Below are 27,063 nucleotides of genomic sequence, written 5' to 3'. Positions count from 1 at the left end.
GCTGTAGGTGCTACAGTAGCCACCCAGAATCCCTTAGGACTCAAATGCTCATTCCTGCCCCTCTCCACCCTCACCGCCACAGCTGCCTCTCACTCTGACCTCACCCTCAGCCAAGAAAGCTGCCAGGTTCCAGTCTACATGACCTCTTCTGGGGACCAATGACCAGCCTGGATGGGCACAAAGGCCAGTACCTTGCATCCTTCCAGGATGTCTCTGATGGGGCGTCCCCACCTCAGAGCTCCAAGCCAGAGTGTGAAGGCCACTCTTGCAGTTGCCTCATAGTTTAGTTCCTCTCCCTGCCTGCTCCTAGTCCCTCATAACTATTGTCCATCACAGCTGTTGGTCCACTGACCTGTGCTCCAGACAGGTGTGTCTTTTTCCCTCACAGGTGTGCCTACGATGGCTCCCCTCCCCTGGCCCCCCACCCCATGCCTCATGCTGGCAAGCAAACCTCTATCAGAGCGTGCTTCCCTGGAACCCCACCTGTGGCTGCTTGGAAAGGGAAGACACACTCACGGGGTCTAGATGCTCAGGGCACTGAGGATAATCTCACCAGCCACACCAGCTTACAGTAAGCTCTCTGGGTGTGCTTGCTCATCTCCCACAGCACTTGGTACTGCCCTCGGAACCTAGGGTAGTGGCTTTTCTAGAGGACAGTAGCTCTACCTGAGCAGAAGAGTATGCTTTCTTACAGTAGTTGTTTTTCTCTCTCAAGGTTGAGTGGTAGCTACTATCTTCTGATAGATTCTCCCTCCTTTCCTTATCCCGTTGTAGCTAATTGGCCCAGGAGAGGGCCTCTGACCCAAACAGGGCCGGTGATGAACTTTATTAGACACTTATGTGGATCTTCGTATTGGTTCCTAGGCTATAAATCCTGTGCAGTGACACAATAACAAATAGCTTCCCTTTCTGTATTCCTGCCTCCTTCCCACTCCACTGTAGACATCACTGGTCTACGTAAGGGAGCAGGGTGATGGACTGATTAGTAATGTCTGCCATAGGTATGTGAGGAACAGAGTAAGCATGAGGCTATTTGTCAACCCTGGCCTTATGCTTGTAAGAAGGACAATAGCAGAAAGAACTCAAATCTGCTGTGGAGCTTTCGGCTTCACTGAATGTCCACGGCCACACTCTCATTCAGTTCTCTTGACAAGCACTGGGTTGTAGAATGGTCCCGCTAGGTCTGGGATGGTTGCTGTCGTGGTTAGAGCACAGTTTCACAAGGGAGGCCTGCAGGGGGTGAGGTGGGAGGGAGATGCTGTCTGTGCCAGGCAAGCAGAACCAAGCCCGGTACTCAGCCTGTGACAGGCCCCTCTTACATCTCACCACAGACAAAGAAAGAGACTCAGGTGAAGGGATGTGCCCAATAACGTGGTTAGTGATTGCCAGGGCTTGAACCTAGGTCCTTTCCTCTAAACAGTTCTCAGGGCTTCTGGCTGTTTCTAAAAAATGTGCTTGTGCCCTCTTCTCTTGGCCTATCCTGGGCGTGTAACTTGATTCTCTAATAGAGCAAGAAAATCTAAGAGGAGATCATTGCTGTGTGTGGCTTGGTTTCTTTTCTCCCAGGGAGAGCCATTTTGAAATGTGATCTCATTGAGTTACTGTAAATACACATCAATGTGGCACCTTTAACTTTTCAAAGAGCATGTGTACAGAGGCCAACATGAGTAATCTGGGCGGTGAATGGAGGAAACAGACTTTCGCTGGAGCTCATTCCAGCATGGTGAGGGCCACGCCAGTGGAGCTGCGGCGCACTCTCTGTCAGGCGGCTGGGCGGGGCCTGGACTGTGAGTCAGGACTGCTGTCATCACGTTTCTTCAGTTCACCTTGCAGGGTCCGCGGATGTTCCCAGCCGCAGACGGGTGCCAGCCCCTGACTGGGAGACCGGGGTGGTAGGAGAGGAAGAATGGGGAGGGTGGAGGTAGGATTCATATGCAGGCAGCAACTCAGTGGCCCTGGAAAGGTTTGGGTATTCAAGACCAAGAATCTAGCTGGAACACCTGGGCACTTTGATGGTAGCACCTCTTCCCTGGCTCTTACCCAGCTCCCAGGCCTCCTACCTCAGCCCCCTGCCCTGCACTGCAATTCACTAGTGGGCTCAAAAGGCTGGTCTAGCCAGTCAGTCCCCTTTCTAGGCTATCAGACCAGTCAGCCCACTCTGTGAACGGTGCCACCTCCCCCATCTCAAGCTCTGCTTGCTGTCCAGGCTTAGCTCCACCTGCTGGAGTCCTCCTCTCCCTCACTCCCTCCCTGGGATATCTCAGCAGGTCTGGCTGCTCTCCCTGGCCCTGCACCCGTCGGCTGTCCCAGCCCCCAGCCTACATAGCCCCTTTCTCTACCTTCAGCCACATGCCTGTGCTCAGCCTGTCTCCTGCTTTCTGTCCAAAGCCAGACAGCTCCCCAAGTTCCCAGTCCAGGATGATGACAGGCCATTTCTTTGCTGGAGAGGAAGTGAAACTTCCTTGGGTGTTCACTGCTGTGCTTCTTCCCAGAGCACCCCAAATAACCAAGTGTTTGGTAGGAAATGATGCATAATATACCCTCACCCTCAAAAGAATATCTTTGGTGGAGTTTTGTTCTTTGTTTCTTCATTCTATTTCAGTTTCCTGCAGTTTAGGAAAGCCCCACCACTCCCCCTCCGCCAACTAACTAAATACATAAATAGATAAAGTCAAACAGGAACACAGTATCTGAGATGTTAAGAGAAACCCCAATCCACCTTTGCAGTCAAACCCCATTAGCATGCTCTTGGCTTCTGTCTCCAGCCCATGTGGCCTGAGGGAGCTGGGGTTATAGGATCATGAGGGCAGCGGGGAACTGTGGAGAGAATCAAGACTTCTGAGTCTCGACTGGAGCTTCTTTGTACAGCTGTTTTCTCTTCTGTAAAACAGATAATGATAGCACCTACCTGAGGGGTTGCTGAGGCCTCTGTAGGAGCCCAGCCTGTTCTGGTAGCTGGTGAGTCCAACAATGTTTGCCTAACATTTTTCCTTTACCACTAGAGCTCCTCACTGAATCACGGCCTTCTGCGAAGAAATGGGCTTAGAGCTGAGCTTTCCTGAGAGGGAGCATTCATTCTCTTGGAAAGCATGGGTTACATTTGACATAACTAAAGACAGTCTGATCACAGAGACAAGGGGCTTAGCAGGATCATAGCCGGGATTGTGTTAGAAGGGGTCAAGACCCAAGCAGAGGCAGCGGGGGAGGAGATGCAGCCCAGTTCCATGTGGGGTCTGAATTGGGGGTCAGGGAGAAGTAGCAGGGTTCAGAAGTCAGTAGAGCATTCACACATGGGGACAAGGCCATGTTTGTTTTGTTCTCTGCAGTATTCTCCTGTCCCAAACACACTGTCTGGCACCATAGGCAATGTTTAAATATTTATTGAATGAAAGAAGAATAAATGAATGGATGACAACCTTATTGGTCAGAGCATGATTGTTTCAGGAATTCCATTTAAAAACAAGGCAAAGGAGAGCAGCTGCTGGCAGAAAGCAAAGCTCCTCTGGCAAACAGACGGGTCTGTCTGGATGCAAAGACTTAGTGACTGGTCAAGGAGGACAGAACTGGATCCTAGTGGCTTTGAGCAGACCAAGGGATTCTGGTCTGAGGGCAGTGGAAGCCACTAAACGTTGTGGGAAAGACTGAATTCAAGAGGTTAGAACCTGAACTCCGGAGCTGGGCTGCCTGAGCTCAGAGCCCAGCCCTGACACTTATAAGACATGTAACCTGTGTCAAGTCACTGAATTTCTGTGCCTTCATTTTTTTTACATATGTAAAATGAAGATGAAAATAATACCTACCTTGTAGGGTTGTTGAGATGATTAAATTAGATTATTTGCACAGTGTAAGTGCTCAATTAGCACCACTGTTAGTGTAATTGGAGATAGGTGTGAGATTATCTGAGCTTTCAAGAAATTTAAGCAGTTAATGTATGCTGAATGGGTTAACCCAAAGGGACACTAGTTAAGAGACCCTTGTAATATCCAGGCATGAGAGGTTGATGACTAAATAGGGCAATAATTGGGGGCCTGCAGAGCTGGGGATCAATGCAAAGCAGATGGTTCGTGAAGAAGCAATCAATAGAACTGATTGGCTTTGTTGGAGGGGGAGTTCAGAGATAGGGAGCAGAAAATTCAGAGCTCCCTCATGCATCTGAAAGGAAAGGCACCTGAGAAGGTGATGGCACCTCTGAATGAGACAAAGGCTGTCAAAAGAACAGGTATGGAGAGGATAAAAATTCAGTTTGGGGTGTGCCAGACTGGACTTGGGGTAGCTCATTCAAGGGAAGATGTTGTAAAGCTGGACATGCTCAACTGGATGGGTGAGGTGTAGGGCTGGAGGGAGATCAGGTGGTGGTGGAAGCCAGGGAGAGATGGAAAGAAGTATGGATGCATTTTCATTTGGGAACTGGAGAGAGGAAAAGAGGCCATATAGGAGCCAACAGAGCAACAGCTACAGGCTGGGAGAGAAGTAGAAAAATGTAGTGTCTCTGAAACTTGGCAGTCGAGGTCCTGGAAGGAGACTAGCCCAATAGAGGCTAACCACTCAGAAAACAATATCAGTTTGTGGAAAACTAGAGGTGGGTTTTGGGGGGGTCCACAAAAGAAAGGAGAAAGGGAGAAAATGGAATTATCATGGCTCTGTATACTTCTAGGAGATGTCTTAAGGAAAAAGCGAGCCAGGGCAGAAGATGGAATACAGGGAGAACTGACTCAAGGGCAAATCTTTTTCATCCTAGAAATTTGCCAGGCTTTGAGGGAAAGTTAAGATGCTGGAGGAGAAGGAAGCCAGTCCTGGAGGAAAAGGCATAAGAATTGAAGTGGGAAGAAATGAGAGGCAGTGAGAAGAGATGTTGAGATGCTATGGAAAGAACATGAAACAAACAGCTTTGATTTCTTGGTGAAAGTAGAGGTAAAAATACAGGGTGGAGAGAGTGGGAGGAGGGGCATGGCGAGCAGGTTGGGAATGGGTGTTTGTGGAGAGAAAGGCAATCCATGGGAGATGAGAGAGGATCTGCAGAAGTTAGGGAGCACCCAAAGGTGATTGCAGGATGGCTGAATAGTTAGCTGGTATGTGCCCATCCTGTGACTTTCTTGCAGAAATTCATGCTGGGGAACTAGAGCAGCGACACCTACTAGTGGGACTGACTGAAAGGTGATTTGGAGAAGCAAGAAGACTTTGAATGTGAGGACAGAGTCAGATGGCTGACAGTAGAGCCCAGACTGGACTTGGGGTTCTTGAAGACTATTTGGAATCTGTGGGGAAAAAAGACAGTGATTTCCCAGCAACAAGTAAAACTTTAGAAAAATGACCCCAAGTTTCCATTTGGCTTTAGGCTGAGCTGTGTGGTTTTTGAAGCACCAAGTCAGTATGGAACATGAAGTTGCTGATCCTGGAGGCAAATGCCCCTAAAGATTACAGGCAGCTGGGGCTGGAATACTTTCTGGGGGAATCTAACAAGGACCTTCAGAGGCATCTGGTGCTATCTCATGTCACTGAATTATTTCAAATGAGCTGCATCTGTCACCCTCATTAGGATGGAAGAATCCATTTGAGAAGGGACTCTGCACTTTCCGATCCCATTTTGTGCACGGAATGGTGCTGAACCCAGAGCAGGCATTCCACAAACATTCCCTGACTTGACTGCATTCTGATCATACTCAGTTTGGGGCCCCGCCCAAGATGTTGGTGAGGATTCTTCTTGTCCTATGGTGTTCAGGGTCCCAGCCATCAGTGCTAGGGCAGGCCCATGCCACCATGGGCAAGAACACTCCATGTGGGGATTGGAATCATCCTGTCTTACAGAATGTATCTTACTGACAAGTCACACTGAAGGCATGCAGGTCAGAAAGTTATTTAGTTGTGAATTAAGATGTGTGGATGGGTGAATTTTGTAGCTAATCTGTTAGGTCCCCCACTTAGAGTGGTTGCTGGAGAGCTTGGTCTCTCACAACCAAAGACTTGGTCATGGGTCTGGATGACACACGTTTCCAATGCAGGAGAGTAGGATGTTATGGGAATTAGTTGGGAGAACCAACAATGATGGTGGTACAGGCTCAGATGCTGCCCAGAGAAGGTACTTCCCACCCGAGAAGTGTACCACATCAACCAGACTCCAAAGGGGGAAGAGATGAGGGATCTATGGCCTTGGGGACCTAGCTTAGTGCATCCTCACTGGTTACCACCTTTCTTTAGATTGAATTTAAGTGGGGAGACATTAGTTAATAAAATTATATAGGCTTCAGTTATACAATTCTATATCATCTGTATATTATATTGTGTGTTCACCACCAAAAGTCAAGTCTCCTTCCGTCACCATTTATACCCTTTTTACCCTCTTCTATTGAGTTGGCCAAAAAGTCTGTTATGTTTTTTTCCATATGATGGCTCTACTAGTGCTTAGTTGTCTTTAACTTCATTCAAAACAATTTTGTCAGAGTGTATTGTGACACCTTTCATATTAGCATGAATTTAAAACAACTTATCAAAATTGGTGAATTTTTGTGCAGCCATTTTAATATTGAAGATGGAAGAAAATACATAACATTTTTGGCATATTGTGCTTTATTATTTCAAGAAAAGTAAAAATGCACCTGAAACACACACACAAAAAGATTTGTGCAGTGTGTAGAGAAGGTTCTGTGACTGACTGAACCTGTCAAAAGTGGTTTGAGAAGTTTCTTGGTACTACTGACATTTTGGCCAAGCAATTCTTTGCTGTGGGGCTGTCTTATGTATTGCAAGAAGTTTAGCAGCACCCCTGGCCTCTGCCCACTTGAGGCCAACAGTGGGAGATAGCCAACATACTCAAAATATCCAAATTAATAAAGTTATTGGTGAAAATGAAAAATGTGTCTTTTATTTTATGGAAATAAATGTAACAGACTTTTTGTCCAACCCAATACTTTCCCCTACCCCCAACTGTTCATTATTTTAAGCCAAATGTTCCATGAGAGTTTATATTCTCCAATATCCTGACAGATAAGGAAATTGGATAAACTCTGAAGCTCGAGTGGGAGAAGGCTTCCTTCTGGAAGCTGCTTTTCAGAAACATGGGCAAATGTTTGCCAAGGTCAGGTAATGTTCTACACTCAGGTAGTGGGGCTATTGTCAGGGTTTCCAGGAAGACATATAAGAGCCTGTGCAGCACCAACCCTGGCTCCCATACTGAGAGTTGTTCAGCAGCAACCCTGGCTCCCATACTGAGCAAACGTGTAGCAGATTAAATATCTATTGTCCTGTCCAACTCAAGAAAACACGGTGCTCTTTAAAGCAGTTGCCTTAATGACATTGTATGTCTTGGAATGCTGCCTTGGGCTAGCAAATCCTATCTGAAGATGTGAAAACATGGAAATCAATAACAAGAAATGAAAAGTCCATTTCACTGATAAAACATCATTTATCTTAATCATTGGAGCATTTCCGAATGTCCTAAGTGTCCTTATAAATGCCAGCATCAAAGCTAGTGCCCACGTATATGTGGAAGACTTAGGGGGACAGGGCAAGAAGACAGCTGAGGACACAGCTTGCTAAGGAGAAGCATCTTTCTGTGGCAGTCGCTTACTGGACTGGTGTCTAACCAAGAATCACCCAAGTGGGGCTTTCCAGGTATATTTCTGGCATTTCAAAACTCCCAGTGAAAGTACTATACCTTCCTATGAAAGCTTTTTCTCAAGACACTGTGAAGCAAAAGTGACCCACTTTTGGTAGGCTTTATAATGCAGTAGGCATTATAACAATACTAATTCATTGCAATTATGTGAATTGGGAAAATGAAATTATTCTTCTACCTCCAGGAAGCCCACACCTGGCTCTGACCCCAGGCTGGATGACAGTATTTCTCCTCCTCACCCCCGCCCTCACCCCCATCAAGTCCACACAAGGATAAAACAGCAGAAGTCCTTCTTGGTGAGAAGGTTGGAAGCACTGGTCCCCAGGGATCAGCTTTCTGGCTGCTAGTCCTCTCTCCTCCTTTGCTTCACACATGCACCCTCACCCAGTCTTTGGGCTCCCTTAGTTCTCCCCAGAGGACCATGCTGTGGAGAGGTTGGAGGTGGTGTAGGAGCTCCTGCCTTCCCTGGAGCCCCAGGGAAGTGGCAGATTAGGACCGCCCTTCAGAAGCACACCCAGGCTTCCAGTGTATGCTTGGGTCCAGATTGGGGGAGAGCAGGGGCTGTCTGTCCTGGTCTCCTTTGCTCTCCAGCCACTACCATGGCATGCAGATGGGAAGGGGAGGTCTGAGACTCCCGTTGCTGGCATAGCTTTCTCCAAAGTTTTCCTCCACAATGGCCAAAAGGCTTTTTTTTTTTAGTATTTTTAAATTAAATTTTATTGAAGTGACACTGGTTGATAAAATTTTATAGGGTTCAAGTGTACAATTCTATGATACATCATCTGTATATTGCTTTGTGTGCCCACCACCCAAAGTCGTCTTCTTCCGTCACCATGCATTTGACCTCCCCTTTACCCTTTACTACACCTCCCCCACCAGCCCTCTTTCATTTGGTGACCACTATACTGTTGTCTGTGCCTACGAGGTATTGTTTACCTTGTTTGTTCATGTGTTGCCTTCAGGTTTATATCGCACATTTGAGTCCCTATGGTTTAGACAGTTTTTTGTTTAACATATATTGCTTCCCATTTTTCTTATGATAAAATCTGCAATTCTCTGATACCTCTTCTACCCCCTCCTTCTTTGTACTCTAGCCATCCCGGCTCTCTGCTAGCTCCTCCAGGTGCCCGAGTCTTCTCCCGACTGGGGATCCTCACCCATGCTGTTCCCTTGAAAGGCAAGCTCTTGACTTGAGTAGCTCAATAATTCAGGTGTTACTTTAAAATGAGACTTTGCCAGAGACCATCTTGACTTCAAAATCTATACGAGACCTCTTTCGTAGGTTTTTGTACTTCTCCACAGTGATCATCCTAAGTTGTAAGTATAGTATAAATAGGTCCTTGAATAATTTTGTCGTTTGATGTGGTTTCATTCTAATGTTGATAGGAAAAAGATGGTTTCCGGCCACTGTCTATGTGGACTTGGCATGTTCTTCCACGTCTGAGTGGGTTTTCTCTAGGGACTCCTGTTTCCTCTCACATCCCAAAGATGTTCACATCATGTGAATTGGTGTGCTCCAGTCTTCAGTTACTGCAGGTATGTGAGTAGGGCCCTGTGGTGGAAGGGCATCCTGTCCTGAGTTGGTTCTTGCCTTTTGCCCTGAGCTGCTGGGAGAGGCTCCAGCCACCTGTGACCCTGAACTGGAGTAAGTGGGTTGGAATTCTCCTATATGTTTTTTATTAATGTTTCTTAACTCTATGTATGGATAGCCCAGATTTATCTCAGTGTTTAATATTTGGACTGTTTGGGGTCTTTATTTAGAAGTTTAATGATGTTTTTGTGACAAGAAGTATGCAGTAGGAACTTAACTCTTATATATACACCAATTAGCCTATGGCAAAATTGATTTTGTCATGTCATTTACTTAAGGTTGCTTAGTGTTCCAAGACTATCAAAGTCACTGAGAAATTACTGTATCATTGTTTTGAGATTTTTTTCTTGCATTTTCCCATTAGAATGAGCTAGATGAGCGCCTCACTTGCCACTGGACACAGCCCAGCCGACACGGGGTAGACACACAGCACACACTTGTTGGCACTATGGCTGCATGACTAAATGAGTGACAGTTCCACAGGGTGCCCGCCCTGCAAATTCCTCAGGAGGCAAAGAGGCCCTGTGGTCAAACACGATTGGGACTTGTCCTGTTCTGCTTCCCCTCAGAGAGTCCTAATACACATTAGTGTAGGAAACTTATGGGCTCCAACGAGAAAACAAAGAATAAAAAAAAACACCCTAAACTGTAGAAAGTGAGTTTAATTTTCTTTAGCCTGTTTCCCAAATTTATTTGAATATGGCATTTTTTTTCACTGAACATCTATTCATATCCTACAGAACGGACTTTGAGATGCATCACTGGTGGCTTTCTGCCCAGGGCCTGAAACTCTCAAGATCGGCAGGCTTGGGGTGGGGGCTGCGCGTCCTGCACTGAGCATCCTCACGGTTCCTGAGATCACCACGAACACAGTTACACACACATGCAGTCACTACCACCACAGTAAAGCAGGAGTGTGAGCAAATTGTGAAAAAAAATTGGAGCTAGCCTGGGTTTATATTTTTTATTTTAAAATATTTTATTTATTTATCTTCAGAGAGAGGGGAAAGTTGGAAGAAAGAACGGAAGAGAAACATCAATTAGTTGCCTCTCACATGCCCCCCAACTGGTGACCTCATGCAACCCAAGCATGTGCCCTGGCTGGGAATTGAACTGGCAACCTTTTGGTTCACAGGCCATTAATCCACTGAGCCACACAGCAAAGAGGGAGGGAAAAATATGTAGAAACTTGGTGTTAGCAGATACAATCTTTGTAGGCATGACAGTGAGCCATCCATACATACTAACTTGTCTTTTGCGGAGACCTGAACCTGCAAGTGTTGGGAAGCTGGTGTGTAGATGTAGGTCTCTTAGCTGGTTGGTGAGTCTAGCTCCTACTCAGCATTTGCACCTCAAGGCAGTTCTCTTGTTCTCTGTATCCACAGGAACACTTTTGAATCTTCCAAGAGACCTAAGTGAATTTAATGGGAGGAGACTGCACATAATACTAACATTAGTGAAGATTTGAGGACATAACCCTTTTGCATATCTATGTAGGTAGGGTTCCTGAGGTGAAATTGTATTAAAGGCAGTGGATCTGAAATTGCTTTTGGCCAGCCCCTACTTAGGCAGGGCAAAACTGCCTGACCTACCAACTTTGTCTGGTTTCATTTTCCAGTGGAAAAGTAAATTAGTGATAATTTGCGGGCAGTGGATTATGTATACCTTTGCTCTAGCACTGGAGTATGGATAATTCATATTTGAACCACAATGTATACATGTCTTAGAGTTCCAGTTATTGGAAAATTACAGCCTCAGGATACTACTGATGCAAATAAGCTTCAATACACTCTGTAGGGTTAACCAAGCAACCCACAACAAAATACATTGATAATGATAAAGCTAAGCTAACAGTATTTCATAATTAAAAAGTACCCAGGGTAGCAAATGTAAATTGTAACCAACTCGGGCATCTCTGATGATATGCTGGCAGAGTCCTTCTCCTAGATTTTGGAAATGTCAAGTCTGTGCCTGCACACATGAAATCGAAGCCTTCTGACCGCATAGAGGAGCTGTGCCTGGCTGCTGGGCTCGTACCACAACACTGCAGGGTGCTTAGGCGAGTACAGATGAGTAGCCCCAGTGTTTCTGTACAAATGAAAGCTCGATCAAACTGCACGCCACTCGACATAATAGTCCAAAGGAGGACTTGGAAAAAAGTTTCAGTTCAGCACACACTGAATGGCCCTGGTAACCCTGCCCTGAGACCCACTCCCCACCCCAGCAGGTCTCAGGCTCTGACAGGGAAATCGCCTTCTCGGTAGCATTACCACCCGTGGCTGAGGCTCTCATTTCCAGCTCAAGCAGTCCAGAGATGGGTCTTTGGATTTACAAAGTGCCCAGATTCTCGTGTTTAAAATGTAAAAGGTTTTAATACTCAGTGTAAAGAAATCTCCAAGATATAACATTAAGTGAAAAAAGCAATGTGCCTGCCAGTAAAAATGCTACTTATGTAAAAAAAACCAAAAAACAAAAAACAAAGAGAACAATTTTATATGTATGTTGATGTTTTTATGGCTGGATTATCTCTGCAAGTGAATATAAGAAATGGATCAAAATAGTTGCCTCTGGGGAGAGGTATTGGCTGCTGGGGGAGACGAGGGAGAAAAATGTAGTTTTTCCTCAAGATACTCATTCATGTTTCTTGAATTTTGCACCACTTACGTATTAACTAGTAAAAATATCAATTAATTTAAATTTAGTACAGAAAAAAAGCCTATAAAGATTCGATTTCTGTCTTTTTTATTTTCTTTATTGATTTTAGAGAAAGGGGGAGAAAAACATTGATTTTTTTTTTGTTCCCCTTATTTGTGCATTTACTGGTGGCTTCTTGCATGTGCCCTGACTGGAGATCGAACCTGCAACCCTGGCGTATGGGGATGATGCTCTAACCAACTAAGCTGCCTGGTCAGGGGTATTTTTTTTTTCTTTTAAGAGATGAGGGTTAAATTTGGTTTATTTATTGTTCTGATGCCTCTTTCCCCTCCAAACCACGGTTGAGGATTGGGTAGGGGAATCTAAAGGAAAACCTCTAACTGAGAAGGCAGGGTGACAAAAGCAGGCCCGGGCCCAGGGATTCTGGACTGAGGCTAAGGCCTCAGTCCTGAAACACAATGTTTTGACAAATTAGACCTGTTATTAAACTTCCCGGGTGTTCTGAGGTGTTTTCATACCATGTATAGGTAAAATACAAAAGGAGTGTTCTTTGGTTTGCAGGCCCGTACTCAATCCACTGAGCTAAAAAGGAGTGCTCTTAATAAGAGTGCTTGTTACCCTGTACATTTGAGAGAAAAAAAAAGACAAAAGCAGAGAGAAAATTAGCATAGGAAAACGTGTCTACATGTATGCATTGCTCTTCTTTCAATCCCGCTTCAGTATTGCTCAAAAAGACAAAGCAATGACATATTTTGACTTACTATCAGGAATTTAAAAGAGAGCAGACAAATGTTCCACTATTTAGTGTTTCCTAATGAAAAACATGTTTCATTAATTATGTAAAAAATAATTGTGTCCTTTTCCATAAATTGGCATAAGAGTACATTGTCTTTATATCTTAAGTGCTCATTATGCTGAGTAACAATTCTTTCCTAGAGCAAAATTTCCAAAGAAATATATAGCATCTCTAAATTTCATGGGTTCTGAGTCAGAAAGAAATGTTCAGAGGCTGGAAGGAAACATTTTGGACAATATGGGAGGCCTAACTCTGGGTGGTGCAAACAGATCAAAATGAATTCCTCAGACTAGATGTGGGCCTAAAGCGGTGACGAATCCGGCACAGGCTTCTGGAGGCGGGTACACAGGCTGTGTCCATCTGGCATATTTGGGAAGGTTCTATAATGAAGACCCATCAGTAAGAGTTATTAATTATCCCAAGACCTTGGTCAGTTCGCAAAGACTGTGAACCCCACAAGCCCTGTCCCTCTGTCTGAGGGCATTTCCGTATTGTTGTGTGCCAATATTTTCCCCATGCTTCTTGTCCTCCTAGTCACCCCGACTTGAGCCCCTTTCCTATTCGCACAGGGCCCGGCAGCCTGGGACAACTGGGGCCTTGTATTTCCAAGCTGGGTTCGCAGAGCAGGGATACAAGTCACCACAAGCCCGCAAGTAGCCCACGCAAGGAAACCACTCAGCTTGGGTCTGAATGACTTACATTTTTCCTCGCCTGAATTAGCCGGTAATTGCATGTGGGCAGACTTAGCCAGAAACGGTCTAAATGATCAATTAGAAGGCAAAAAGGAGTTCCTTTCTTTAAAGTTCAAGGGTCTCTGGTGAAGAGCCCTACTTCCCAAGCCAGGCTCGCTCACGTGGGCCTGTGCCCAGCTGTCTGTGGTGCTGGAGTATACTGTACATTTGCCTAATGATAATGAATTGAGTGCTTATTTTGCAGGAAAATATAGGGCACATCCATTACATGCAATCAAGCAAAAAAAGCTGTAAAATGTGCCACTCCATTAATTTTAAAAGAATGCTTCCCAAATGTCACCCTGAAACCAGAGCATGGGGTTATTACGAATCTGAAGGAATTAAGAGTAATTTTCATTTGTACAAAGGAGTTGAGGGACATGACTCCTCACTCACACACACACACACACACACACTTAATTGGGTTAAATTTCATTTGCCAATTTTAGTGGGACTCACTAAGTGCTGACCTGGCCCACATGGTGGTAAGGTCAGGGGGCTCCTGGCTTTTTTGTGGGTGCAGGTATACACACAGACACACAACTATAGGACATGCAAAGGATGTGACATAATTGGCTGTTATTAACAAATATGTTGTTCAGAGGAACAACAAACGCCACCTCCTGGCAAGCCACTTTACCTCTCTGACCCTCGTCTGTAAAAGGGGAGCATAACCCCTGCGCCCGAGGAAGCCCTGAGGACGAGTGAGCTACATACATCAGAGCACTGAGCGTGGTGTGTGGCACATAGTTTACACCCATGAAATGGTAACTGTTATCTTTATTTTCATCTTCTGTGGGGATCTCTTGGGCCTAGGCTGGATCCCAAATCACACTGAGGGAGATCTGGACCCAGCACCAGGAGGGAGGCAATCCTCCTAGGCCACTGCTGGCTCAGACCGTAGGGCCTGAGAGGTGTGGGTCAGCCCACTGAGTTACCGATCACTTCCTTTCTAATTCGGTTCCCACTGTCTCTGGGTGGGAGCTGGGCTTGTGGGAGAGCACAGAGCAGAAAACAGGGATAAGCAGGTCAAGGTGGTTTGGAGGACACTCCCGTCTGCCCCTCACTCCACGTTCCGGTACTTGGTAAAGAGGTTGTACAACACCCGCAGTGTGGATTTCAGGTCACAGTTGACGATGTCTGTATAGAAAACAAAAAATACGCTATGCTTCAGTGGGGCCATGTGGCCTAGAGTTGCCATCTTTTGGCCTCCTCCATCCACCCACCACCACTTTGTGTGCCCAGCATGGTCCTTTGTGGTGTCCCCCTCAATCACAGAACATCCTTCTGTGCCCCAGAAGGGCTCCCTGACCTGCTGAGAAAGAGGAGCATCGCCCATAGGATGACTGAAGGCCAGTGGGTGTTGGAGGGTGGGTGTTGAAGCGAGCAGTGAGAATCCAGAGCAGGGGAACAGTGAGGAGCGGAGGTGCTGGGTGTGGGGTATCACCGCACAGTAGAACGAAGCAGTCCCAGATGATGCAGCCTTCATCCTGGAAACAGCATCTCCCAGTGACAAGGGTGCTTCCCTGGCCCAGTCTGACTTTGCCTTAAGTCTCAGGCCCTGGGACCTGAGGACAGCCACAGGACCAGCCATGAGTGGTGGGAAGGAGGGCAGGGCCTGAGGCTACAGTGGGGTGAGGTGGCCAGTTGGGACTACTGGGAGGGCCCTGGAGGACACAGAAGCCCACTTGGCAGAGAGTGGCTCACAGTACTCAGTAAGCCTGTGTCCTCAGGGGACAGAGAGTTTCACATTAAGGATAGAGAGCAAGGCAGCTGGGTTTGAGGTTGCAAGTTGGACAATATTTTCAGGCAAGTTCCACCATGGGTTCCTAAGCTTTTATACAACTATTTCTTCTGTGCCCTTCTTTCCTCCCTTCCCTTTATTCAGTGGTCATCTTCTTCTCTGGATGTCCCCCTTACCCTCTGCCAGCCCCTCTGCCACCTCTCCCCCTCCAAGGCCCCTATGCCCAGGTCCTGCACTCACTCCTTTGTGGGCCTTGCTCTGAATGACCAAAGTAGACAAAAGATAAATGAAAAAAGTAACTCAGCCTACTATTTAGGAATGCACACTAAGGTAATAAAATCATAAGAAAAAGCAAAAAAAAAAAAAGAAATTAAAAAGACAAAAGCTTATAAAAACCAGCAGAGTAGCTATCTTCATGGAAGGAGAGGACTATGTTCCAAAAAAGCTCATTGGAGGGAACTCTGGGGAGCTGGGATGACCCTTGCACAGTGGCTCACGGGCTAATATTTCACTAACCTGAACATTCGTATTTGATGAACCTTTCTTTTTGTAGATGTGATATTTTTCACAGTAAAAATGATTAAAAAGACATCTAACTGTGCAGAAGGTCAGATGAGGTAAATGATAAAAGAAAATACATGCTTTGGGATTCAAGGGTGAGAGAGATCGGGCTGAGCCGCTGTGGAAAGGGAGGTGGGGAAGACTTCAGCATTCTAGCAACCCCCTTGTCTAGGGATGAGGATCCTTCAGACCAGGGAGAACAGAGGCTAGTGGCTCCGTCAGGCTGAGCTTGGCTCCCAGGCCTTAGCCTTGGTACCCTTGCCCATGTGGGAGCCACAGCCAGGTGCACCCAGGCCCCAGGTCCTGCAGTGATGAGCACCCATAGGGCTACATGCTAAGGGCCAAGGCTGGGGAATCTCCTCAGGGCTCCTCCCCACCCTTAGGTCCCCTCCTGTGTGCCTCTCCGAGCCTTATCCCAGTCTCAGGCTGACCCTCTTCCACCCCAGTTGGGCTTGGACTCTGCTCCAAGCTCTCCTGTTGACAGACCAGGGGCTCCCAACAGGGAGCACCTGAGAGGCCTGGCACTTAGCTTCCCTTTCTTCTTCCACCTTGGTTCCTGCCTGTGTCTGAGCCTCCACCTGGGCCCACCCAGTGGCTGAGCCCCGTTCTTGTTGAGTCACTCCTACACCCTGGGGGCTGGTTGTAATCCTCCCTGATGGCTTGGTGTTTCTTAAATTCCACTCGAGTCTAAGATCAGGAAGTTACCCCAGGTAGAAACTGCTGGAAAGCCAGAGAGGAGAAAAAGTGAGCTCATCAAGGGAGTGAGCATGAGTGAAGGGAAGGTACGGTGGTCCTGGAGCCACAGCAAGAGGCTCCTAAATGGGCTCCTCAAAGCCTCTTGCCCTCTCCAACCCATTCTACCCAGTGTAGCTGGGCTGCTCCGCCTCTGGGTATCGTTCTGTTTCCAGGGAATTAAAGTTATGAAGCCTGGGCAGCAAAAGTCATCTGGGATGCACACCCAAAGTTTCCAGGGGATTTCAAGGTACAATAGAGCTTTGAGTATCAAACAGCATGGCAGAGAGTGTGTTTTCCTGACCTTAAAACCATTTTGCCCTAAAAAAAAAAAAATACTTCTACCACAGCCAATTCGATTTTGAAACACGCTCAAAGAATTACCCACATTGGCACGTTTAATGAAGTCCGTAGCATTTACCACTGAACCTCCCTTTCCAGGGAGAAGCACAGGAACCAGAGGGAGTGCTAGGGCACACCTCTCCCAAAGCACAATTTCATAAAACACCATTTCAGCTCTCTTTATGCACTGGAAATTTTCAGCACAGGCATCATGCCCGGTGTAACAACAAATAAAACAGATGTGTTTTTCCATTCACATTGGTAAGGAAGTTTCATATTAAGCAGCTCAATAATCATACAAGAAACGTCATCAATATCCTATAATATCCCTATAGATTAGTTGACATTGGGAAACTGTCCTGGGGAAAGTATATGCCTGAAAACTGAAGAATCAGAGGGAGTTCTTCCAATCTGTAACTAGGAAGTTTCACACGAAGCAGCTCAAGAAAACAGGTAGAAATGCTGGCCGGAGCTCTCCCACTACTCTCCGCTACCCAGAGGTAGGGTGCTCACCATCTGGCCAGAGGACACTCAGGGTCCATTCCTAATGGCATTAGGATGCTAGAGTGGCCTTGCCAGGAAGAGAAACCCTAAAGGGGCACCAACCTTGCTAGAGGTCGTCCTCTAACAGTGACCAGACACTGAAAACAAGGTGACAATAAGTGAGAATAAATGATAGCAGTGAGGTCTGGAATGAGACAGGAAACGGGGTCCCAACCAGCACCTTCACAGTCCACCTCTCTCCTCTGGGCTGCCTGCTTTCTCTCCAGCTTCATAAGTAAAGGAATTCCCACAAGATATTGTCCTCAGCCCTTTTCTTTTCTTGACATGCTTTCCTGGTGTTCCACACTGTGGGCGTGTTGGCTTCCAACAAGTGGAAGACTTTTCATCATATAATCACACTCCTGGTCTTCCCCCCAACTCCAATTCTGCTCGGTCAGTGCCTGGTGTCAACCTCAAGGTTTCCAAAGCTGACATCCCCATGTCCCTCCCAAGCCTGTTTTTTCCTTCTGGGCCCCTCACTGCTGCGATGGTGCCTCACACCTAAACATCTGTTCTTTACACTGCCTTCTAAATGCTCTCTCTGAACAGAGCTCCGATCGTATCACGTACCTGCTCAAGCACCATTTCTAGACACCCGCTGCCTACAGAATAAAGTCCAAACTTTCTGCCTTGGCCTCAGGACCCTTTGGAACCTAACACCAGTTTACTTCATCCTCATCAGTGATTACTCAATTCATACTCTTAATAAAATGTAACCACTCACATTCATTATTAGGTTCCAAGGGCTGTGCACCAGGCATAATCACATGTCACATGTAATCCTGTAATGCTCATGTCTCGAGGAGTTCCATTTTTATAGTCATGGAAAATAGGCTCGGGGGGGTAAGCTGGCCAAGGTCACACAGCTGGTGGGGTAGGGACTAGACCCAGGGCTGGCATGGGCTGAGCTACATGCTCTGCCGTCTCAGTAACTGAGCCACTCTCTGTCCCCCAGGAAGGACTTCTGCTTGCAGCAGCATCCTGTCTGGGATGCCCACTGCTTATCCTTTCTAAAATTAATTAAAAACATTTTTAATTACAGCTGACACACAATATTCTATTAGTTTTAGTGGTATAGAAGAGTGGTTAGACATTTATATAATTTACCAAGTGATCCCCTGATAAGTCTATATGGCTCTATACATAGTTAATTACATTATTGACTATATTCCCTATGCTGTACTTTACACCCTCATGATTATTACAATTACCAACTTTTACTTCTTTATCTCTTCACCTTTTTCACCCAGGCCCTCCAACCCCCTCCCATCTGGCAGCCATCAGTTTGTTCTCTGTATCCATGAGTCTGTTTCTGTTTTGTTTGTTTACTTTGTTCTTTAGATCCCACATATAAGTGAAATCATATGGTATTTGTCTTTCTCTGTCTGATTTATTCCAGTTAGCATCCATATTGTTGCAAAGGGTAAGAATTCATTCTTTTTTTCCTGGCCAAATAAATAAATAAATATCTCACATCATATTTATCCAGTCACCTTATCAATGGGCACTTAGGTTACTTCCATATCTTGGCTGTTATGAATAATGCTGCAATAAACATAGAGGTGTATATATCTTTTTGAATTAGTGTTTTGGATATCGGATAAAAACCCAGAAGTAGAATTACGGGGTCATAAGGTATTACTGTTTTTAATTTTTTGAGCAACCTCCATACTGTTTTCCATAGTGGCTGCACCAATTTGCAGTCCCACCAATAGTGCATGAGGGCTCGCTTTTCTCCACAGCCTCATCAACACTTGTTGTTTGTTGATTTATTGATGAAAGCTGTTCTGATTGCTGCAAGGTGATATCGCATTGTGGCTTTAATTTGCACTTCCCTGTTGATTAGTGATGTTGAGCATCTTTTCACATGTCTGTATGTTCTCTTTGGAGAAATGTTTGTTCAGGTCCTCTGTCCATTTTTAAATCAAATTGTGGGGTTTTTTTTTTGTATTAAGTTGTATGAATTCCTTATTTGGATGTTAACCCCTTATTGGATGTATTATTGGTGAATATCTTCTCCTATTCAGTAGGTTTTTTCATTTTGTTAATGGTTTCCTTCACTATGAAAAAACTATCTAGTTTGATGGAATCCCATTTGTTTATTTTTTCTTTTGTTTTCCTTGCCTGAGAAAACATAACCAAAAAATATTGCTAAGAGTGCCTTGCCTATGTTTTCCTCTAGGAGATTTATGGTTTGGAGTCTTACATTTAAGTCCTTAATCCATTTTGAGTTTATTCTTGTATATGGTATAAAAAAATGGTCTTGTTTCTTTTTTCTTTTCTTTCTTTCTTTTTTTTTTTTTGGCATGTATCTCTCCAGTTTTCCCAGCACCATTTATTGAAGAAACTGTCTTTACCCTATTGTATATTCTTGCCTCTATTGCCATATATTAATTGACCATATAGGTGTGGGTTTATTTCCGGGGTCTCCTTTCTGTTCCATTGATCTATATATTTTTTATGTGATTACCATGTTGTTTTGATTATTATAGCCTTGTGGTGTAGTTTGAAATCAGGTAGCCTGTTACTTCCAAATTGGTTCTTCTTTCTCAATATTGCTTTGACTATGGAATCTTTTGTGGTTCCAATACATTTTAGGATTATTTATCACAGTTCTGTGAAAAATGCTATTGTTATTTTGATAGGGATTACACTGAATCTGGAGATTGCTGTGGGTAGTATGGACATTTTAACAATATTAATTCTTCCTGTCCATGAGCATGGTATATCCTTCCATTTATTTGTATCTTCTTAACTTTCTTTCTTCACTGTCTTATAATTCGCAGAGTACAGTCTTTTGCATCCTTGATTAAATTCATTGTTAGGTATTTTATTCTTTTGGATGCAATGCAAATGGGATGGTTTTATTAATTTCTCTGATAGTTCATTATTGGTACATAAAAATTCAACTGATTCTGAAAATTAATTTTGTAGTCTGTTACCTTAGTGAATTCATTTATCCAATAGTTTGTGTGTGTGTGTGTGTGTATGGAATCTTTAGGATTCTCTCTATATAGTATCATGTCATCTACAAACAATTACTGTTTTACCGTTTCTTTTCCAATTTGGATTGGCAAAAGTGAACATCTTTGTCATGTTCCTGATCTTAAAGAAAAAGCTTTTAGCTTTTCACCATTGAATATGATGTTAGCTGTGGGTTTGTCATATATGGCCTTTACTATGATGATATATGTTCCATTTATCCTCACTCTCCTGAGAGTTTTTTTATAAATGGATGTTGGATTTTGTCATGTGCTTTTTCTGCATTTATTGATATGATCATATGACTTTTATCCTTCACTTTGTTTATGGGGTATATCACATTAATTGATTTGCAGAATTTGAGCCTACCTTTCATCCTGAGAATAAATCCCATGTGTTCATCATGTATGATCTTTTTAATGTATTGCTGAATTTGGTTTGCTAATATTTTATTAAGGATCACTGCATCTATAAGGGATTCATAAGGGATATTGGCTTATAATTTTCTTTTTTTATAGTGTCTTTGTCTAGTTTTAGTATCAGTATAATGCTGAACTTATAAAATGAGTTGGGAGCCTTCCCTCCTCTTAAAATTTTTGGAATATTTTGATATGAATAGGTATTAATTCTCTTTTTGAATGTTTGGTAAAATTCACCTGTGAAGCCATCAGATACAGATCTTTTGTTTGTTGGGAGCTTTTTGATTACAGATTCAATTTTATTCGTAGTTATCAGTCTATTCAGATTTTCTATTTCATCCCCATTCAGTCTTGGAAACCTATATGTTTATAGGTATTTATACGTTTTTTCCAGGTTGTCCAATTTCTTGGCATATAATTGCAGTATTTTCTTATCTTGTATTTCTGTTGTGTCAATAGTCAGTTCTCCTTTTTCATTCCTAATTTTAGTCGCCCCCCTTTTTTTCTTGCAGAGTTTTGCTAAAGATTTACCAATTTTATCTTTTCTATGAACCAGTTCTTGGTCTCATTGATCTTTTCTATTGCCTTTTTTAAATTGTTCAGTTACAGTTGTCCCCATTTCCTCCTCGCCCCATTACTGTCCCCTGCCCCATCCAACCCCCACTCCCAAACACAATCGCCACACCATCACCCCTGTCCATGGATCCCCTGTACATGTTCCTTCACTTGAGCCTTCTCTTTCATTCCCCTCTTATCCCTCTCTCCCTCCCCTCTGGCCCCTGTCAGTTTGTTCTTTATTTCTATGTCTCTGGTTCTATTTTGTTCATTTCTTTGTTTTGTTGACTAGGTTCCATTTATAGGTGAGATCATATGGTATTGTCTTTCACTGCCTGGCTTATTTCACTTAGTATAATTCTCTCCAGTTCCATCCATGCTGCTGCGAAGGGTAGGAGTTCTTTCTTTCTGCTGTGTAGTATTGCATTGTATAAGTGTACCATAGTTTTTTGATCTACTCATTTACTGATGGGCAGTTAGGCTGTTTCCAGCCTATTGTAAACAATGCTGCTATGAACATAGGGGTGCACAGGTTTTTTTGAATTGGTGTTTCAAGAGTCTTAGGGTATAATCCTAGCAGTGGAATTGCTGGATCGAAGGGCATTTCCATTTTTGTCTCTTTAAGGAAATTCCATACTGTTTTTTATAGTGGCTGCACAAGTTCACATTCCTACCAACAGTATACTAGGGTTCCTTCTCTTTTCTCCACAACCTTGCCAGCACTTGTTTCTTGATATGTTAATGATGGCCATTCTGACTGGTGTGAAGTGATTTTAATTTGCATATTTATGACGGCTAGTGATGTTGAGCATCTTTTCATATGTCTTTGGGCCCTCCATATGTCCTCCTTGGAGAAGTGTTTGTTCAGGTCATTTGTCCATTTATTAATTGGTTTGTTTGTCTTCCTGGGGTAGAGTTGTGTGAGTTCTTTATGTAATTTAGAGATCAAACCCTTGTCCATGTATCATTGACAAATACGTTTTCCCGTACGGTTGGTTCCTTTTTCATTTTGCTGATGGTTTCTTTAGCTGTGCAGAAGCTTTTTAATTTGATGTAGTCCCATTTGTTTATTCGTTCCTTTATATCCCTTGCTTGAGGGGACATGTTGGTGAAAATATTGCTGTGTGGGATTTCTGAAATTTTCCTGCCTATGTTTTCCTCTAGGACTTTTATGGTGTCATGATTTATATTTAAGTCTTTTATCCATCTTGAGTTTATTTTGGTGTATGGTGTAAGTTGGTGGTCAAGTTTCATTTTTTTACATGTAGCTGTCCAGATCTCCCAACACAATTTATTGAAGAAGCTAATTTTACTCTATTTTATGCTCCTGTCCCCTTTGGTGAACAAATATTAACTGACATAGACACTTGGGTTTATTTTTGGGCTATTCTGTTCCATTGATCTATGTGTCTGTTCTTATGCTAGTATCAGACTGTTTTGATTACAGTGGTCTTGTAATACAGTTTGATATCAGATATTATGATCCCTCCTACTTTGTTCTTCTTTCTCAAAATTACTGAGGCTACTCAGGGTTGTTTATAGTTCTATATAAATTTTTGAAATATTTGTTCTATATCTGAAATAAGTCATTGATATTTTAATAGGGATTGTGTTGAATCTATACATTGCTTTGGGTAGTATGGACATTTTAATGATGTTAATTCTTCCAATCCATGAACATGGTATATACTTCTATTTATTTGTGTCTCTATGGCTTTTTTAAAGACTTGTTTCATTTGTCTCCCTTCTAATATTTACATTTCTTTACTTCTTATTTTGGGTATTGTTTAGTCTTCTCTTTTCTAGTTCCTTTAAGTGTAAGGATAGGTTATTTATATGAAATTTTTCTTGTTTTTTTGAGGTAGGTCTGTATTGCTATAAATTTCACTCATAGAACTGCTTTGGCTGTTTCCCACAGATTTTTTTTTAGGTTGTTATATTTCCATTTTTGTTTATTTCAACATATCTTTTGATTTCATTGTTAACCAATTTATTTTTTAGTATGATGTTATTTTCCCTCCATGTGTTTGTGTTTTTCAGTTTTCTTCTTGTAATTGATTTCAAATTCATACTGTTGTAATAAGAAAGGATGCTGGATATGATTTCAGTCTTCCTAAATTTATCGAGACTTGATTTATGCCCTAATGTAATCTATCCTGGAAAATGTTCCGTGTACATACAGTCAAAAAGAATGTATTTTATTTTGCCATGTATAATGTGTGCCCACGTTTTTGGGCTAAACTTTCAGGAAAAATATCTTTTGTTTTAGTTTTTTAATTCAATTGTTTACTTATTTATATTTAGGTGCTTATTTTTTGTATTATAAAGGAATTTTTGCATTTATTTTTCAACATATTATGGTACAAGAAATTTTATGTAACAAATAATTAGAAAGCACAAGAATAGATACAAGGTACAAGAAATTTGATGTACCAGTAACAAATTTTACAATAATTATGCATCATAGAGGCCAAGAACTCTTTGTTACTGTCAATATCAGAAGTATCATCTTCTTCAATTTCTATATTACCGGTATCTTCTGAGTCACTTTCCTCATGCTGGGAAATTTCATTGTACTCAGTTCCACCCATAGCGTTGCTGATGCCACATTTTTTAAATCACAGCCACTTCCTTCTCGACACCATTCCACGATCTTAGGATCCAATCACATACCTGAGCGATGGATACTTTCTAGATTCTGCTGGTAGGTGTTAAATCATTACCAGCTGACTACATCCACAATGGCCACTCTTTCTTCATTAGGGCCTTAACGGACTTATTTACTGATACATCAAGAGGGTGCAGTTGGCTGGTTAGCCCACCAGGTATCACAGTAAGTTGGGTTTTCAAGTCCACTGTGATTGCTTTTGCACTTTGGGTAACATGGGCTTTGAAGTGATCAAAAACAAGCAAAGCTGGTTTTTTAAGTACTTAGTACATTTTCCCTCAAAAATTTGGGCAAACGATTGCACATTATACATGGCAAAATACTCGTGCTGTTTTGAGGTGAAATGCTCTTAAAAAAAAAAGTCAAATCTGTCTGATCTAATGTGTCACTTAAGGCCACTCTCTGCATGTTGATTTCTGTTTCTGTTACTGTATTACTGTCGATCTTTCCCTTTGTGTCTATCAATATTACTTTGTATGTTTAGGTGCTCCTGCATTGGTTGCATAGTTGTTTACAAGAGTTATATAATATTCTCTTGTTAGATTGATCCCTTATCATATTGAAATGCACTGCTTTGTCTTTTGTTACAGACTATGTTGTAAAGTCTGTTTCATCCGATATAAGTATAGCTTTTTTCCCCATTTCCATTTGCATAAAATATCTTTCCCCTCCCTTTACTTTCAGTCTCTGTGTGTCGTTCAATCTAAAGTGAGTTTCTTATAGGCCACATATGTACTAGTCTTGTTTTCTTGTCTTTGATTTTTAATCCTTTGCACTTTGTCAGCCACCCTATGTCTCATGATTGGAGCATTTTGTTCATTTACATTTAAAGTAATTACTGATAGGTGTGTGTTTTTGCTATTTTATTGTTTTCTGATTGTTTTTGTAGTTCATCTGTGTTTCTTATTTTCTTGTTCTCTTCTATGTTGATGACCTTCTATGGTGTTATGTTTAGATTCCTTTGTCTTTATTTCTTGCATAACTTACAGATTTTTGGTTTGTGGTTACTGTCACTTCACATATAGAGGGTGGAGCAAAAGTAGGTTTACAGTTGTTTTTATGGATAATGTAATAATTAATAAATAATAATATAAGAATATACACCTACTTTTGTACCACCCTATAGTAAGCTATGTATATAGCAGTCAATTTTAAGATAATTGTCACTTAAGTTTGAACACATTCTAAAATTGCTACAATTTTCACTCATCCCCTACCTCATTTATGTTTTTGTCATTTGTTTTTACTTTTGCATTGGTGTGTTTGTGTGTATCTCTTAATTTATTGTTGTAATTACACATGATCTTCCTACTTTACCTTTTGTACTAGCTTTATAGTTGTGATCCACTGCTTTTATTATGTTTGCCTTTGTCAGTGAGAATTTTTTTTCTATATTTTATTGTTTATATTTTCAATCTTTTCTTCTTAAAGAAGTCCCTTTAACATTGTAAAACTGGTTTACTGGTATTGAACTCTTTTAGCTTTTTCTTGTCTGGAAAACTCTTTATCTCTATTTCAATTGTAAATGATAGCCTTGCTGGGTAGAGCATTCTTGGTTGTATGTCTTTGCCTTTCATCACTTCGAATGTTTCTTGCCATTCCTTTCGGGCTGCAAAGTGTCTGTTGAGTAATCAGATGACAGTCTTATGGGAGTTCCCTTTTATGTAACTAACTGCTTTTTCTCTTGCTTTTAAAAGTCTCTCTCTTAGTCTTTAACTTTTGGCATTTTAATTATGATGTGTCTTGGTGTGGGCCTCTTTGGATCTATCTGGTTTAGGGGCCTCTGTAATTCCTTGATTTGTATGTCTGTTTCTTTCACCAGATTAGGACAAGTTTTCTTTCATTACTTCTTCAAATAAGTTTTCAATCCCTTGTTTTCTCTCCTGTCCTTCTGGTACCTCTCTGATGCAAATGTTGGAATGCTTGATGCTGCCCCTGAGGTCCCTTACATGATCCTCATTTTTAAAAATTATTTTTCTTTTTGGTATTATGATGGGTGTTTTCCATTGCCTTATCTTTCAGATTATTTACTCAGTCCTCTGCTTCATCTAATCTGTTGTTGATTCCCTGTAATGTATTCTTCACTTCTGACTATTTTTTAATGTTTCCTATCTGCATGTAAATATTTCCTATTTCTCTGTTGACACCCTCCATGGGTTCATCTATTTTTCCCCTAAGATCATTCAACATTCTTATAACCACTGTTCTGAAGTCTATATTCAGTAGATTGCTTGTCTCCATTTTGTTTAGTTATATTTTCTGGATTTTCATCCTGTTCTTTCATTTGGGACTTGTTTCTTTGTCTCCTCATTTTGGCTGACTCCCTGAATTTGTTTCTATGTATTAAGTAGACCTGCCACATCTCCAATTCTTGGCAGAGTGGCCTTATATAGTAGGTGTCCTGTGGGGCTCAGTGGTGCAGTCTCCTTGGTTACCTGAGCTGAGTGCCCCTTGTGTGTTTTGTATGTGCCCTGCTATTATAGTTGAGCCATGACTGTTGTTGGCACATCAGGGGTGGGATGGAACCTCAGACTGAGTGGCTGTGAGGGCTGGTTGTGACTATGGCAGACAAGCTGTTGTACTGGGGCTGACCCAAGGAGCAGGAGCCACTTTAGCAGGACTCTAATGCAGCCAAAGCCGCCCTTTGGGTGTGTTGTTTGTTGAGCTGTTAGGTAGTGCTCTGGTGTGTTCTGAAGCCACCCACCAGCTGTGTTGGTTCTGGAGCTCCTTAGGAGGGGAGCCAGTGCAGATTGAGGTGAGCTTTTGCTTATACCTGCCTCTCTTCTGTCCTAATTGCCAAACAAAAGCCCTACCTGATCCTTATGGTTTAGCCCAACTATCATCATCTCTATCAAACCCTTCCCCACTCCAGAGAGAAGCGATCATCACCTCCTCAATTCTCATAAACTCTTAGTTGCACCTCTTCATGGCAGTTATCACCACTGTCCTTTTGTTCTGGGAACCAGTGCATCTTTTCTCTCCCTTGCTGGCTACATGTGCCTTGAGGTCAGGGATGGCCTAGGCATGGGGTCTCAGGTCCACTGGACAGTCAGTGAAGAAGCCCCTCTATGTGGAGGTTTGGGTGGAAGAATTCAGAACAGACGCAGTAATGGAGAGTGAAAGCACACAATC

The 27,063-nt window shown here is 42.9% G+C and overlaps 1 protein-coding gene across 3 annotated transcripts in view; it reads right to left on the bottom strand.

Moving 5' to 3' along the window:
- Positions 1 to 14,121: 14,121 nt before the first annotated feature.
- PARVA (parvin alpha) overlaps positions 14,122 to 27,063 on the bottom strand; it is a 156,282-nt gene continuing 143,340 nt past the window's right edge. For all 3 annotated transcript variants that reach the window (XM_028516060.2, XM_036029054.1, XM_036029053.1), the window contains exon 13: positions 14,122 to 14,525. In XM_028516060.2, coding sequence (XP_028371861.1) covers positions 14,449 to 14,525 — 77 coding nt within the window. In that variant the 3' untranslated portion in view covers positions 14,122 to 14,448. The remainder of the gene's footprint in view (positions 14,526 to 27,063) is intronic.

The sequence above is a fragment of the Phyllostomus discolor genome, chromosome 6 (genome assembly GCF_004126475.2).
Source record: "Phyllostomus discolor isolate MPI-MPIP mPhyDis1 chromosome 6, mPhyDis1.pri.v3, whole genome shotgun sequence".
Lineage (NCBI taxonomy): Eukaryota > Metazoa > Chordata > Mammalia > Chiroptera > Phyllostomidae > Phyllostomus > Phyllostomus discolor.
The sequence above is the reverse complement of the archived record's forward strand: the minus strand, read 5'-3'. Positions and strand labels throughout refer to the sequence as shown.